Below are 15,896 nucleotides of genomic sequence, written 5' to 3'. Positions count from 1 at the left end.
GTGCCTGTGCTGGCTAAGATTTTAGAAAAAATTGTGTCTTCCCAGTTAAGTGACTACTTTGAATAACATTCTCTTCTTCGTTCACACCAGGGTGCTTATCAGGTTGGCAAGTCAACCGAGGACATCCTGTTAGTGGCCATAGATTTTATTGTGCAATGTTTGGATGGGGGAAAAACAGTGTGTGCCTCCTTAGATTTTCGTAAGGCATTTGATTCACTGGACCCCATTATATCCTGTTTGATAAATTGTTCCAGTTGAATATAGGTCCAGCTGTGTTAATTAATTAAAGTGGTTCCAAAATTATCTGTCAGACCGTTCACATTGTGTTAAGGATGTGGACAATTTTTCAGAATGGAGGACCATGAAAGGGGGAATACCTCAAGGCAGTGCCCTTGGTCCCCTACTGTTTTTAGTATATGTTAATGACTTGCCATCTCAGGTTTTTGGTGGTATATTGTTGCAATATGCCGATGATACGACATCGATTTGTTCTGCCCCGGATATTCAGGGAGCTTCTTCATTGATGAACTCGCATCTTGAAGTTATTAGTCAGTGGACTGTAGTAAACAGAATGGCATTGAATCTGTCGAAGTTCTCTGTGATGTGGTTTAAAAGTCCAGGCCAGCGTAAACCTGTTCGCTTTCCTAAAATATTTGTCAACAACATACCTCTTAGTGTTGTATCCAAGTAGAAGTATTTGGGTCTTATATTTGATAACACTCTTTCTTGGTCTTCTCAAGTCTCCAAAGTATGTAGATCAATGTCATACTATTTATATTTGTTGAACAAACAGGGGTTGATCTTTAAGACAGATTTGTTTAAGATGCTTATTGAAAGTTTGGTATTTTCTCATGTTTTGTACTGTTTACCAGTTTGGGGTCCATCCCTCACAAATGCTAATGTCAATCGCTTGAAATGTCTACAACATCGAGCCATTCGTCTATGTTTGGGTCTTCGTAAGTATGACCATATATCCCATCATTTTCACACTTTACACTGGCTGCCAATAGGCAGTATGATACAACATCGCACACTCTGTCCAATGCACCATCAGTACTTTCAACCAAAACATATACCATTAGTTCCACCAATATCATTTGGACGTCAACATCAATATGCTACTTGTACTACACAGTTATTTGCACAGCCACCAAGATGTAGACTTTCTTTTACTCAAAAGCATTTTAGATCTCAAGCTGTCCACTGGTGGAATACAGTTCCTAACGACATGTTAACATCTCCAACTTTTCAGGACGATTTATTTTCTTATTTGTGTAAACATTGTTGATGATTTTTGTGTTTGTAAATTGTTTGCTTAATTGTTTTGTATGTGTTATGTGTGTGTTGTAATGTTTTGTTCAGTTATTGTGTGTGTGCTGTTGTAATTTATATGTATATATGTATGCTATTTTTGTGTTTCCTCCTCAGTCAGGGAAGAACGGCATTGCCGACTGACTTGAGGCTAATTTAAAAATCAATCAATCAAAATCTAGTGGTTTAAAAAAGAGCTTATATCCGGGACTGTTCTCATCAAATAAATCCATCGTCCAATTAATCCATGAGTGAAGGCACTATATAAGCAGCATGTGGACGACTGTTTGCAATTCCAGCCAAGGCAGAAACCTCAGAGACCCAGGACTGCACTTTGTCGGCCACATATTCCTCTGCGAACTCTCTTGATCCCAGCACAGCACCAAGATGTCTTTGGCCACGAGCAGTTATCTGAATGTTGGTATCAGCAAAAAACTTTTGTGCTTGAGTGAGGTGTTCTGGCTTGACAATTAGAATAGTTTTAACAGCATTTGTAAAATAGCCATAGGCTGGGCCATAAGATGAAAGTTGCCGCCACCAAGTCAGCAGTGAAGAGAGTGAACCAACAGCACTGGCATCATTAGCAAACCAAACCTGAGATACATCAGGCACTTCAGTACGTAAACGACGAATCAGAGGAACCATAGCCAGTGCATACATTCCTATAGCAAGGGGGTCACCTTGCGTTGTGCCCTCGGTAGATGAGATTAATACTTGGCTATAGTATATCACTTGGCTATGCATGTTTTGTAGTTACAATGTTTTGATTGTGAGTCATTCCAATTGTATCAGTGGATTCATGGTTCCAATACCAGTGGGATAACTACCAATTACAGATGTATATATATGTATATGTGTGTGTGTGTGTGTGTGTGTGTGTGTGTGTGTGTGTGTGTGTGTGTCTCTCTCTCTCTCTCTCTCTCTCTCTCTCTCTCTCTCTCTCTCTCTCTCTCTCTCTCTCTATGTGCATGTGTTATGCTGTCTGTTTCCATAAGGCATAGTGCAAACTTCATCCTAGGGGCACTTATATAGCTATGCATTATAATTAATGTACTATTTTTTGCATAAAATATAGAGTTTTGATTCATTAAAATATTGAAAGTCTCTCAGCAGCTGGGGGCTGTGCCCCCAGACCCCTGCTTCTGGTAACTCAATACTGCTGTTGGAACCCCCCTTCAAAAAATCCTGACTATGCCCCTGCACAACTTGATTGTGCCAAGCATCCTGCCACAGTTTTATATCATTTAATGTACTGAGTTATCAGTAATTCCCCTTGAAAACCTATTCTGAACACACCTTCTTTTGTTTAATATATAGTGTGCATTTTCATTTGTAGCTAAAAACTGGATACTTACATTGAAATGCTTCCTCTTGCAATCATAACAGTATAGATATTTTTGTGTAAAGTTAACAGGGCTACAGCATCTGGGAATTGCACACTTACTTGATAAGTTCTTTATCAATATAAGCTATGGATAATACACTGTGTACCATTCCTTTAAATTCCAAGGAAGATGCTCTACAACATGCATTAGTTAACCGTAGTATGAATCAAATATTCACCAAAAGTGATTCTAAAAGGGAAATTTACCCTTCCTGGTGGACATCAATTTTAAAATCTTTGAAACAGTTGCAACATAAATTCAGTGGGCCTGTGATTATGGTTTAGTGCTAATAAAATTATTGTATATGCAGCTTCTGGAGTTTGCATGCATTCCCAGATCCATTCAACTTCAATTTTAACAAACTCAAAATAATAATACTGCAGCATTTATACTGTGCTCAGGTGATAAAAAGGGGTGAATTTTAGCCACAAACTGTAGTTGTATACCATATGTAGAAGTGACTTGTAAATGGTGACAGGTCCACAGTAATTGAAATAGCAACCCACACCACAGAAAACGTAGCTATGAAGTCAATTGTGTAGCAACATGTGCATTTTAAACCTCTACCATATGATTAAAATGACCTCAAGATCCAATCCTGTGATACCCAAAATTTTCTTACAAATCAAAGTTATAACTACATATGCAGTATCTTTATTCTCTTTGAAAGTCAATTATTGTACTTTATCTTAAATCACATGCATAATGCAATACGCTGTATGTCACAGTTCTGTGTTCCAATTAAAATTGTTTCCATCTGACCCAATCTTTTATTTAGAATTTCTTCCTGAGTCCAGCTGTCAACCTGAGTCCATCTTTCAGTTCAACAATTATTTGGCAATTATGTGGTTAAAAATAGCTTCTAGATTCAATCTTGTGATAGCTATTTTTCAAAAATTTCCTAGGGAAGTATGCCCCTAGACCCCTTTAACATGCTAACTGTATTATGTACTCCACACACTGGTGAGTCAACTCCTCCACTGACACTCAAACCTCTAACTGTTTGGACAGTATAATAATGTAATCAAACTATTAAGACTGCAGAGCATGAGCACACCACTGGGTTAGTATTGCATGATCATGTATGTGTAGCTGATGCTTTCCATTCTTTAAGATGTAAAAATAGTTTTTATATAGCCACTGGCTGTGCCTTTTTAATGATAGCTACAAAAGTAGTATTACAACTGTTATATATTAATTGTTATGTTTATGTGGCTCAAAGGTACATACTGTGAGCCACTTGTACAAAATGACATCAGTTTTATTATCAAATTCAATCTCAGCAAGCTAAATTTGCAAAATTCTCAATGTCCCAGACCCCCTAGAAGAGCAGAGCACACTGTTCTACATAACTGTACCTATCAACCATTGCCACTTTTCTTAGCTTCACATAATTAATGCCCCTGTTAGCACCCTCTCTTCTGAAATCCTAAATCCACCCCTGTAATATTCTTGCTAAATAAATGATGAAAGTTGCAAAAAAATAATTAACCAGCGTGTTTTAGTGCTTAACCTGGATAACCGCTATCCATGTCTCCATAAAATTTCTGTAAAGAGTTTACATATATTCTGTAAAAGAATCAGTGAGGCAATGGAGAGTTGCACATACAATTGCTGAAGTAGAGTTTGCCAATATCATACAGTAGTACTATAGTACTGTATAGTAGGAACATCTAAGGTGTAGGGGCGATCCGTGATTTAATATAACCCAAAAACCTGCTGCGATTGTTCCTCACAACGACATGACAGTATTGGTTGGTAGTCCAGTCTCTTAATTATGTCAAATTTTAGGCAATATCGTGATTTTCCGGACCAAAGCTCAAAACTTGGTACAGTTATTCCTTAGGATGTACAAAGTGATTTTAGAAGGGGTGCCACCATGAACTCACCCTGCATCCCTTTGTACGACAACTATTTTCAACAATCTACGAAATTAAAACCCATCATATTTACTATATTGAATAACTCATGTTTTTCTAAACACATCTCGAAGTTTAATAATTCCTATTTGTGAGTGAGCACTCCATGACATCCCATTATAGTTTCATTGAAATATCATGGCTGTCTATAAAGATACATGGCTTACACAAAAATAAGTTTAGTGAAAATTAAAATCGCTAAAATTTGGTTTTGAGGATATTTCACGATATTAGCTTCTTATTAATTTTCTATCAAAAACCATGTCTATATTTCCACTACTTTGGTGGCCAATCACTGTACACAGAACATCTGATATTTTATCTCCGGGGCAAGTAAGGTCAACCTTATAGAATTAACAAGGTTTCAGAGAGGAATGATTGGTTGGCTTTAATCTTTGCCATGCAACTTATCTGTTTATGCTGTCTAGTAATTATGTACAGTTGTTGATCATAATTAGCTATGGATAAGCTGAATGTGTACATACAGGTTTATTTATTAGCCGTCTAGCACTATTATGTACAGATTTCAAATGATTTATAAAACTCTACAGTGTATACTGTGTAAGTTACTACTTGATGAAGAGTGTTGAATCTAAGTATTATAATGCTTTTAATCCTGCAACTATGTGTACTGTAACAGCTAGAGACTATAAAAGCAAAAATTAATGATCATTGACAATATGGGACAATACCAGCTGGAGATTACACAGCTCTGGAGGGATACTTAATCAGAGAATCTGTGTAGATTTTTAAAAATCATTAGCATTACAATGGACTCACCATTAACTGATTTTGTTACCTCTTGGAATCTGAGTAATGGTTAGCTGTGTATAAGGGTTCTAAGCCTTAAAAATGCATCTCTCAATTGGTTAAAAACATGAACTTACAAAAAGTTTTGCATAATTATGACAAACATTATTTTTTTAGATACAGCCACCTCAGGTTTGACCTTTGGTGACCTTTACAGGAATTTAGCATTCAAACACTGTCATTTCTGTCACTAAATCACATTTACATGATCCAAAATCCACAAAATTGGTTCCAAATTGAGGCTATTACCCCAAAGAATATTAAGCTGTTTTTACAGAAAGTCTGTACGTAGCTTATACTCTGTTTTAAAGTTACAGTGACTTCAATCATGAATCACAATTTTTCCCTTCCATGCACAAGCTTGAAATATGCACAGAATATGTTTACATTTCTAATAGAGTGTACTTAGCAACTTAGCACCTTAAATAGGCATTATATATACTTAGCAGAATAGATCAATGAAAAACAGTATTATTATGGGGTACATATCTCTTCTGATAGCAGGTTTATGTGTGAGGTTCAATTTCTGTGAATTTTGGCAAAATTTTACTGCTTTTGTACACATTTTGGTTAGACTGGATTCTATTTTTATTGAATCAACATAGCCAAGACAATTGCTTAGCTTGCAATTGTAGAATTTCTGATTTGCAAATGTTTACATGTACTCACAAACATAGGCTCAGACAATAATTATACACATATCACTGGAAAATATGTCACACCACCCTATAGAAATGCAATTATTTAGAGTAACCAAGAGTTCATAATAATATATATATATATTACAAGCGGGTGGAAATAGGGCTACTTTTGCTCTTATAACTTAGTGCAAGCAAGAGTTCATAAATATGTATATTATGAACTCTTGGTGCAACTAAAACATATCAAACAGTTCAATATATTTTTATGCATTCAGCTATAGTATGAAAATGTACTGTTTGTTCAATTAGAATTTTTAAAAAAAACTGTTTCTACAAAAGCCTGTTAATTTTAGCAACTTTTCTATGCTCACCTGTATAGTGCGTATACCATATAGGGGGTGGGTGGGAGGGTGCGTGTGTGTGTGTGTGCATGTTAACATTCACCAATTAAAATGTTACCTTTTTTCCACAGGTTTACAGGATGGAGGAGGTTACAGGTTGAAGACAAGCAACTAATTTTTGTGTAAGCTTGTGTAGTGAGTGTGAGTGTGTGTGTGTGTGTGTGTGTGTGTGTATGTGTGTGGTGTGTTCGTGATAAAGATTTTTTTTAATTCACCAATTAAAATTTGACCTTTTTCCCCTCAGGTTTACATGCTGGAGATGAGCAAACAGCTAACTTGAAAGTTTTGTAATGACCATTTATTTGCTAAATTCATGCTTCCAGAATAAATTGAGATGCATGGGCTGTAATTTTGAGGTTAAGGTGTGGTTTTTATACAGTACTGTAGTTAGATGGGACCATGTGATTACTATTACATTGTTATAAAAGGGTCCTTTAATTTTGGTCTTGTGCTACTGCTGCTCCCAGTACAGCATACAAAGTACAAAGTTGGATCACGTGATCAAAATAGTTTAAATGTGTTATTAGCATGATGTATAAGGCTTATTGACCATTGAAAAGTTGATGAATTAAACATTCACAAACAGAATGCTTCTCCATTGCAACTCACCCACGCAATATAGCACGCGCATCACTTATAATCAGTACTCAGCCGGGGTATGCAACTATTGGATTGAGATAGTGATTTTTATAAAATTATTTGTATCATCTGGATGGTTGCAGAAGAAAAGGTACAGATACACTTCACACAAAATCCAGGATGATTTTTTAGATTTAATGGAGAAGGATGTTTTAGGCAACATTTCGTCCCGTTTGATGTGTCAAATGCTTCTCAGGCAGTTGTTGTGTTACGATATGTGACAGATGTCTTTGATGTTTATGAAGAATTAATAGGTCTTTATTAAGTACCATCAACTGATGCAGCTACTCTTGTTGCTACAGCCAAGGATGCATTGAAAGATGCTGGTCTACCAATTAGTAAACTCTGTGGCCAATGTTATGATGGGGCTGCAGCTATGAGAGGAATAAGATCTGGTGTAGCCAAGTGAATTCTTGATGAAGAACCTAGGGCAGTGTATACTCATTGCTACGGCCATTCTATCAATCTTGCAATGAATGATTCAATAAAGGCCTGCAAGCCTGTCAAGAACTCCCTGGAAGTAACTCACGAAATTATGAAATTAATGAAGTACTCCCCACGCTGTGAAGGTATTTTTCAGGGATTTAAGGACACCCATGATCTCTCTGTAGGCCATCATACACCTGGGGTAAGAGTATTATGTCCAACAAGGTGGACAGTATGTGCCAATGCTCTGGCAAGTGTTATTTCAAATTATGAAGTTTTACTGAGCACATGGGATGAGGCTGTAGAAGTGATTTCAGACACAGAATGTAAAGCAAGGATTAATGGAGTAGCATCCCAAATGAAAAGATTTGAGTTTGCGTTTGGTGCCATTCTTGGTGAAATGGTCTTGCGTCATTCTGACAACCTCGGTCAGTGTCTTCAGAAGAAAACAATATCTGCTGCTGAACGTCAACATGTAGCAAAATGGTTACTGACACATTGTGAAGTATTAGGACTGAAGAGTCTTATGACTTGTTCTGGCAAAAGGTTGTTCATTTCTGTGAAGACAACAATGTGCAAGAAGCACAATTACCACGACCTAGAAAATTGCCAGCATGTTTTGATGATGGCTTGTCTAGGGGACACACTGCTCCTTCGCCTAAGGAACATTATTGACAAATGTACTATGCATGAGGCTATCGATACAGCAATTGGCTGTTTGTTGAACAGATTTGATCAGGAGGGATACAGGGTTTATCGCAACCTTGAGGATGTATTGATCAAGGCAAGTCTGCAGGAAAACTTTGACCAGCAGTTCTTATTTGTGTGCGAATTTTTCAAGGATGATCAGTGCTGATCACTGTAAAGTGCTAATAATAATAATAATAATAATAATGATATTGATTCCAGATGACTTGCATTCCCAACTTGTCATATTTGGTCACAGTTTTCAAAGTATCCCTGACAAGGAGAAACCTGCAACACCAACAATTTCTGACATCAAAGAATACTTTGTAAAACTATCTACTGCTTTACTTCTCAAGCTGATTTTAGTAATGCCAGCCACAAATGCAACATCTGAACGTTCTTTTAGTGCTTTACATCGAGTTAAAACATATTTGAGGAGCACAATGACACAGAATAGGCTGAACAACCTTTTGCTACTTCATGTCCACAAGGAGTATACAGACTCATTAGATTTAAAGAGTGCTATTAATAGGTTTATTGGTGATTGTCCTGTAAGGCGTATCATATTTTGTACAATGTAGCCAACATTGTGTACAAATATGATCTTGTGTTTGACTGTTTTCACATTATTCTCACAGTAATTTTAAACATAAAATTTGATGCTGAAAGTGCTCCAGATGCCATTTGAGAGCCCAAATTTTCAAAAATTTTCTGGGGGGCATGCCCCCAGACCCCCTAGGTTTGGCAACGGCTGAGTAGACTTTTATAGCCTACTCAGATGGCCTGACCACCATTCAAATGCTAGATCCGGCCCTGCAAAGAAACCATCATGTAGCGAGTTCAGCTGCAAACAAATCATTCTGTAGAGAGTTCAGCTAGAAGAAGACACCTTGTAGAGAGTTCAGCTACAAAGAAACCACCATGTAGAGAGTTCAGCCTCAAACAAATCATCCTGTAGAGAATTCAACTAGAAACAAATCGCCCTGTAGAGGGATCAGCTAGAAGAAGTTACCTTGTAGAGAGTTCAGCTACAAACAAATCACCCTGTAGAGAGTTCAGCTGGATAAAAGTCACCATGCAGAGAGATCAGCTAGAAGACGTCACATTATAGAGAGTTCAGCTCCAAAGAACCCACTCTGTTGAGAGATCAGCTATATACAAACAAATTACCCTATAATTATAGAGATTAGCTAGAAAGAAGCCTGTAGAAAGCTCGACTACAATCAAATTACCTTGCAGAGAGTTCAGCTACAAGCAAACCACTTTATAGAGAGATGAACTAGAAACAAGTCATCTTGTAGAGAGTTCAGCTACAAAGAAACCATCCTGTAGATAGTTCAGCTACATTTCAAGTCACCTAGTAGAGAGATCAGCTGCAAAGAAATTATCCTGTGGGGAATAATTGGCATTTAATAAATATATGTATATAATTTGTATAATTACTATATAATAAAATCAAAAATAGTTGAAGTATTAAAAATCTTCTTTTCTTCTTTCTGTTATAAATTTAGAAAAAAACAGATGGGTTAAAAAAGCCCCAAAGCCAGCCATAGGCTGGCTTTGCATTATACAAATACAAAAAGAAGTGATATCTAATCAAAAAACAGCCACGCTGCAAAAAAAGGTGCAGCCCCCAAAATGGCCATGGTGAAAAAAGATGAGAAATCCAAAGTGGTGGCCAAGAAATGGTAGGTTAATGGTAAAATTTTAATAATGACAATTCAGGTGAATTTTGTGCAACTTGGTCTTGGCACCAAATTCATGTGAATTGTCAGGTATGTTACAAGGCCAATTTTGGAAATTATTGGACAGCCTAAAAATTGCCAATTTTGGCTACTTCTTGCAAACAAAAGTTACCACTTTTGGCAACTTTACAAAGCAGTGTAATGCAAAGCTATAGGACTGCTAAGAATTTGCCAGTTTTGGTAACTAAGTTTCTATCTAACTTTGGCAACTTTTGGAAACCATCAAAAAGTTGCCAAGCCTGAAACTGCTGATGGTTTCCAAATTTGGCAGTTTAAGGTGGTGCTCAAAACTACCAATTCTGGCAATAAATGTACTCTTTTTTATGAAGACAAATGAATAAATCAATTGTGGAATCTAGTTTGCAAAAATGGCAAAATTTGATGCCCACTATTGGACTGTTCATGCATACTAAAATTACCACTTCTGGCAATTTCTTCCAAATAAACCCACTTTAGGCTACTTTTGGAAGCAAACCAAAAGTTGCCCCAAAACTGAAAACTATAGTCCAAATTTGGTAGCTTGGACATCCACAAACTGTGCTTGTACCTATCCATTCTGCATTCCAGCAATACAACTCAATTTTGACTTAATTGGCAACTGGATTAGCAGATTTTGTGATCTAGTTCATCAAAAAGATGGTGAAAGGTTTGACTCAATATTGCCAAATTTGGCAGCAAAATATACATAACACAAATTTAGAATACCCTATTCTGCATTATAATTATTGTAGTTTATGCCTGCTGGCTCAATGTATATCTAAACCGTACGATATATATGGTGATTACTGCTGCAATGTACTGTTCTACAATTTACGTATCTTTATAAGATTCAACAGAAATATTATTTACAACTACAGTTGATGTACATTTTCCAAACAGAATTATAATTAATGTTGTCCATATCTAATGCATTTTTTAATGGTCCTCTTACATTTACGTTTGGCCAATGGTGTGAAAGACTCTTGAGGAACCTCTTCTTGGGGATCATCAATCTTATATCGGGGATCACCATTCTTGTCTTGTGGATTACCTTGAACAAATTCATCATCTGATGATAAAGGAGATATAGTAGGCTCTCTTTGTCCAAGTTTCTCCCACTCTAGATCTTCATCTGCAGCTTCCTCTTCTGAATCATCACCTTCGGCATCATTGCTTTGCATGTTATTATGCTTCTGTTCAGACACAGAAACTCCTTCACTTTCAAACTTGTTATAAATTGTTTTTAGCACTTTCCTTAGACATTCAGACCATTTACCTATATACATATAATAATGCAACTAGAGTAAAATGATTAAAAATAATTGATGCTGACCTTTGTGCTGTGTCGGAGTTTCTCTAGGATAATTGAAAGGCACATTTCTCGGCCACCACTCAGGCTGTTCTCCTTTCCAATCTATGCCAAGGTCTTTTCCAATTCCAACAAGAATCGAACAAAGTGTCCTCCCATTCATTTCATCAATCAGCTGAGGTAAAGCAGGCAGAATCAATTTAGGAAGTAACATATCCTCTTATGGCTGGTGTTGCAGCACTTCAAGAAACTCTTGCTGGCTGTTCTTTACAATACTAGCCATCCGCTTATCTCCAACAACATAAAGGCCTCCAGTCCAAGGTGTGGCATAAACAAATAAGCTTGGTACTCCATATTTCTCAAGGTCTCCAATTTTCTTAGTAATAACATCAACTCTCCTTTTGGAGTCTCTTGAATTCATCTTGTTTTTGGAAGCCATTTTCTTAGCAGAAGTTATCAAGCAACATGCAGGTATTCAAAGGTGTTGACTATTTATATTCCTCAAACAGCTGATCCTTGCAAAACAGCGAGTTTAAACAGGTTTAACTGGTTCTGGGTAAAATCTAAAGTCCTTTGATTGTTATAAAATCTCTCAGCTGAGGAATTTCAAGGCAAAGTATCAGATGACTATATACTTTGAAGTTTGTGATCTAATCAACACCACTAGGCAGCACATCTTTATTTGTTGGACTTGATCATTATTTGAAGAGCCATGAAGATAGGTAGAAGCTATAAAGTGAAGAAAATTTCAGGAGCCAGATCTTTACAAAACTCAAAGCCTCAGTCATCTAAATCAATTCATCAAGAAAAGGTATGCATATTAGAACACTTCTATGGCATGTAGCTACTGGATTGATTTTAATTTTGACAGGTTTGTGTACTACCTAAGGAAATAGTATACTATCAAGCTGTACTGCAATCAGAGAGATTTGTACCACTAAACAAACAGTGCACTGTTAAAATGAGGTGTTACAGGTGCACCCATCGTAAAGGTGTTCATGTACACCCATGGTATTTACAACACCCTAAGGGAGTACTGTAGCACTACGGGTGTTATTGAACACCACAAATGTCACTTTATTCCCCATAATAGCTAAGCCACTGTAAGGGTGTTTGCCTACACCTTGGTATATTGAAACCCACAATCGGATGCTTCTATTAAAAATTAGGTTATAAATACATTTTGTTAACTTCTATAAGAGTGACTTGGAAACAACCATGTGATAAGTATAAAAGTGTTGCAAAAATACAATTGTGTACTGCTAATGTGGTTTGTTGTTGTTAATCATTGCGTATAAATTGAAATCAACATGAAGGTTACCGGAATGTTATAGCAAGCCTACATTTCTTTTCAACAAAATGCCACCATGGAGAGCACTAGAACACCTTTAAAGTGTACTGTGACGCCTTTTTAGCTATTCCTAGAACACCCTTAGGGAGTATTGTAACGCCTTTATAACGCCTTTTAGTTGCTCCTAGAGCACCCCTGGGGAGTACTACAACTCCCTTCAAAGGAGTTTAATTTACACAGCAGTTAGAACTCCTCTAAAGGTGATTGGATTACACCCTATTTTTAACAGTGTGGTATGCCATTGCAGATTGTTCTCAAAATGGACAGCTTATGTCAGAGTACTGTTTGATAAAGAAGTTGAATTTCCATTCCAGTCAATGTATATCAAGTACCTCATGCTTACTTACCTGTTCCTGCCAAGAATCACAAGTACAATGTGATAGATTAAAATCCATCTCTTCAACAATTATGGAGAACTACAGCACATTTCACTCAAGAGAAGAGTCACAATATTGTGTACATCGTTCAACCATCTGTAAGTTTCAGAGCGATCAGAGAGTTGCAGTGTATTTATCTCATGCTAATGATGAGGAAAGTGATGTAAAAGATGCTCAGCAAGTAATTGTATTAAGCATTAGTCCACCTTGTGTTGCCATTATATCAGGTACAATTTATAAGCGTATATATAGGTACTGGTGTTAATTGTTTATGCGCATTACTTTTGTATAGAAGATGAACAGAGTGCAGGCCTAATAATGAGGCACAAAAGAAATAATTCGATGTACAGGTGTACTGCATGTACTGATCTGCAGTGTGATCATGTAAAGGTATAAGATAGACAATGTAATGATATTATGTAGGTATTCGGGAGCTACATATGCACCTTACTGTAACATGTACTGTGTACAATGTGTATAACAAAAAAATGATAGATAATGAATGATGACTGGTCTAACAAATGTATCATATTTACATGTTATACATACCACACATTTTGGTATTAATATATGCTTCCAGCTGTCCACTTTAACCTTACTTACATAATAATATTACTATACGTTATTAAATGTACTGACATGCAGATGTTCCAAGAATTGTGTGAAAGATCTGAGTTCATGCCTGATGAAGACACTGATGATGCCAAGATTGATAAAGCACCCAATGCAGTACCATGGATCAAAATACCTTATCCACTATCAAAAGCACTACAGAACCGTGTGGCTGAACATGAGGAAGGACAGTGGACATTCCCGCTGCACTTAATTCCACCATTTAAGCCAGGTAAAATTAATTGCCTATACTCGAATAAAATAATTAGTAGTCACAGTAGTAGTTAGGTTTTAAATTGCTTGTTATTTTAGGTGAACATTGTGAACATGGAAATCCATGGAACAATGGTGATCCAATCCAAAACAATTGGGTTGCTGGTACAAGTGTTATGATTTATAAACAGAACTTTGCTTTACATGACAAGGCAAGAGAAGTGTACTACAGGCCAACTGTTGGAGATTGTTCATGCCAATACAATTTTGATGGACAAGATTATGTACTTTTTAATTTGGACAACAAAAGGTTTTTTTACTATGGATTGCTGTTCAATTATTTGCACCTCATGATTGAAGGGAGAAACCCATTGATAGCTTACCAAAGGTATGCAATGCACGCATGTATCCCTTAGTATAATTTCTACTTTGGAAATTTAGCTATCTCTTTTTGTTTCCATATATACATTTTATATTGATGTGTGGATTATCATAGGATGCTTTTATGTGTAATTGTATTAATGCCTCATAATAAAAGTTAAAGTCACACATAATTTCTAAAAATATATAGTGTCATTAATTTACAGTTGCTATACATTACCTTTTTAGAAGTCTTCATAGAACATACACATGCTTAGGAGAGAGCAAGACACCTTCAATACATTTTTGAAGAGCATGGTATGCATTTAGTCGACTTTTAGCCATACCAATTGATGATTCTGTTGCTTGTGAAAGTTGTGGACCCTGTCCAGAAATAATAGTATGTGATGGAACTATGATAGGCATGCGTAAAGATCTTATGATGCCCATGAATGATTTGGATGAGAGTAAATTAGTTCCTGTCAAGGGAAGTTTACATTCTGATAGAGTTTTGATCAAGACTGCACGAGCTCGATATTTGTTGTTGCAGTATTCTTGCTTTAAAAGAGATAGAAAGCCGGTTGCTTGTCCTCAAACGCTTACCGACAAAGAATTTAAGCAGCTCACTGAAATACTACATTCTGATGGTTTTGTGGCACTAGAAAAACTGTTGCTGAAAATAGAAGATCAACACCAAGAAAGATTAGCACCTGTGCCATACAGAAAGTTTCTCTCAGAAATTGCGAGAAATTTGCCAGCCTGTGGAATGGTACAGATTGCATGATGCAAACAAGCATGTGATGTACTGAAAAGAATTGCTAACAGATCAATAGATGTGTTTTTACCAGAAAATGCCTGCCACTGAAGTTTACTTTCAGAAAAGGCACCTGTTATTTCATCTTTCCTGTTGCTGTGCCAAAAGCATTGTTCTTCTGGGATTCCTCAGGAGGTTTTTGATTTACTGAGTCATATTTTGGTGACTATACAAGCTCCATTCAAGATCTCTGAACCAGACAAGTGCCATTATCCTGAGCCAAGCGAGGCAAATAAGTTTAGTTACTTTCCCAGCTTACCACAATTACATGGAAATGCTGTGTACCAGATTGACAAATCCAGGTTATCAACTGCCAATGATGTTTGTAATAAAAGAAGCTCTAAGCACGCTGCGCTTACACCAGGGATATTTACCATATATTGCCCCCATGCAATATGCTATGGTTTTGAAGTCCTGAAAGAATGTGAACCCCCACGACATCCATTTCAGATTTTTAAGACTCGTTTTCCAAAACCTCCTAAGATCATAGTATATGACAATGCATGTGGTCTTCATCAATATTGTCTAAATAGAGAACCAATTTTCTTTCAAAAGACTTCTTTTTTTGGGGAACCGATTTCATTGGAGAGGGCATATAGGCTGCCCATCTGGCTACTGTTTAGATGAATACAGCACACTGGATACAAAGAGCTTAAATTCACAAGTGAATGAGCAGGCAAATGCTGGTATGCAGCGAATCAAGGGACAACTTGCATACATGAGCCATTCCAACTTCTTTTTTCATTTGAAACTATTTCTTGCAATCAAAAACAGAGACCACAAGTTGAAACTTTGTGTGAGATAAAGTTCTGCCTACACCTAAATGCCTGTTTTACATAATAATGTTGGATTCTGCAATATCTGCATATCATTTGATTAATAAGTAAGCACATGTCATAGCGATTGACTATAGTGTA

General features: G+C 36.7%; 2 protein-coding genes across 2 annotated transcripts; one reads left to right on the top strand and one right to left on the bottom strand.

Annotated features, from left to right (window-relative positions):
- Positions 1–10,815: 10,815 nt before the first annotated feature.
- LOC136259492 (uncharacterized) lies at positions 10,816–12,199 on the bottom strand. The gene is made up of 2 exons (XM_066052988.1): positions 11,277–12,199; positions 10,816–11,219 (listed from the first exon to the last, which is right to left on the bottom strand). The coding sequence occupies exons 1-2, from the start codon at positions 11,464–11,466 to the stop codon at positions 10,852–10,854; spliced, it is 558 nt and encodes a 185-aa protein (XP_065909060.1). The 5' UTR covers positions 11,467–12,199; the 3' UTR covers positions 10,816–10,851.
- On the top strand, positions 10,867–14,949 carry LOC136268692 (uncharacterized). The gene is made up of 7 exons (XM_066064150.1): positions 10,867–12,205; positions 12,835–13,207; positions 13,273–13,370; positions 13,626–13,824; positions 13,905–14,193; positions 14,415–14,449; positions 14,507–14,949. Exons 2-7 carry the CDS (start codon positions 12,874–12,876, stop codon positions 14,947–14,949), a joined length of 1,398 nt encoding a protein of 465 aa, XP_065920222.1. The 5' UTR covers positions 10,867–12,205; positions 12,835–12,873.
- Positions 14,950–15,896: the final 947 nt, after the last annotated feature.

This window comes from Dysidea avara, chromosome 1 (genome assembly GCF_963678975.1).
Source record: "Dysidea avara chromosome 1, odDysAvar1.4, whole genome shotgun sequence".
NCBI classification, from domain to species: Eukaryota; Metazoa; Porifera; class Demospongiae; order Dictyoceratida; family Dysideidae; genus Dysidea; species Dysidea avara.
Note: the sequence above shows the minus strand (reverse complement) of the source record. Positions and strands in the feature narration are given on the sequence as shown.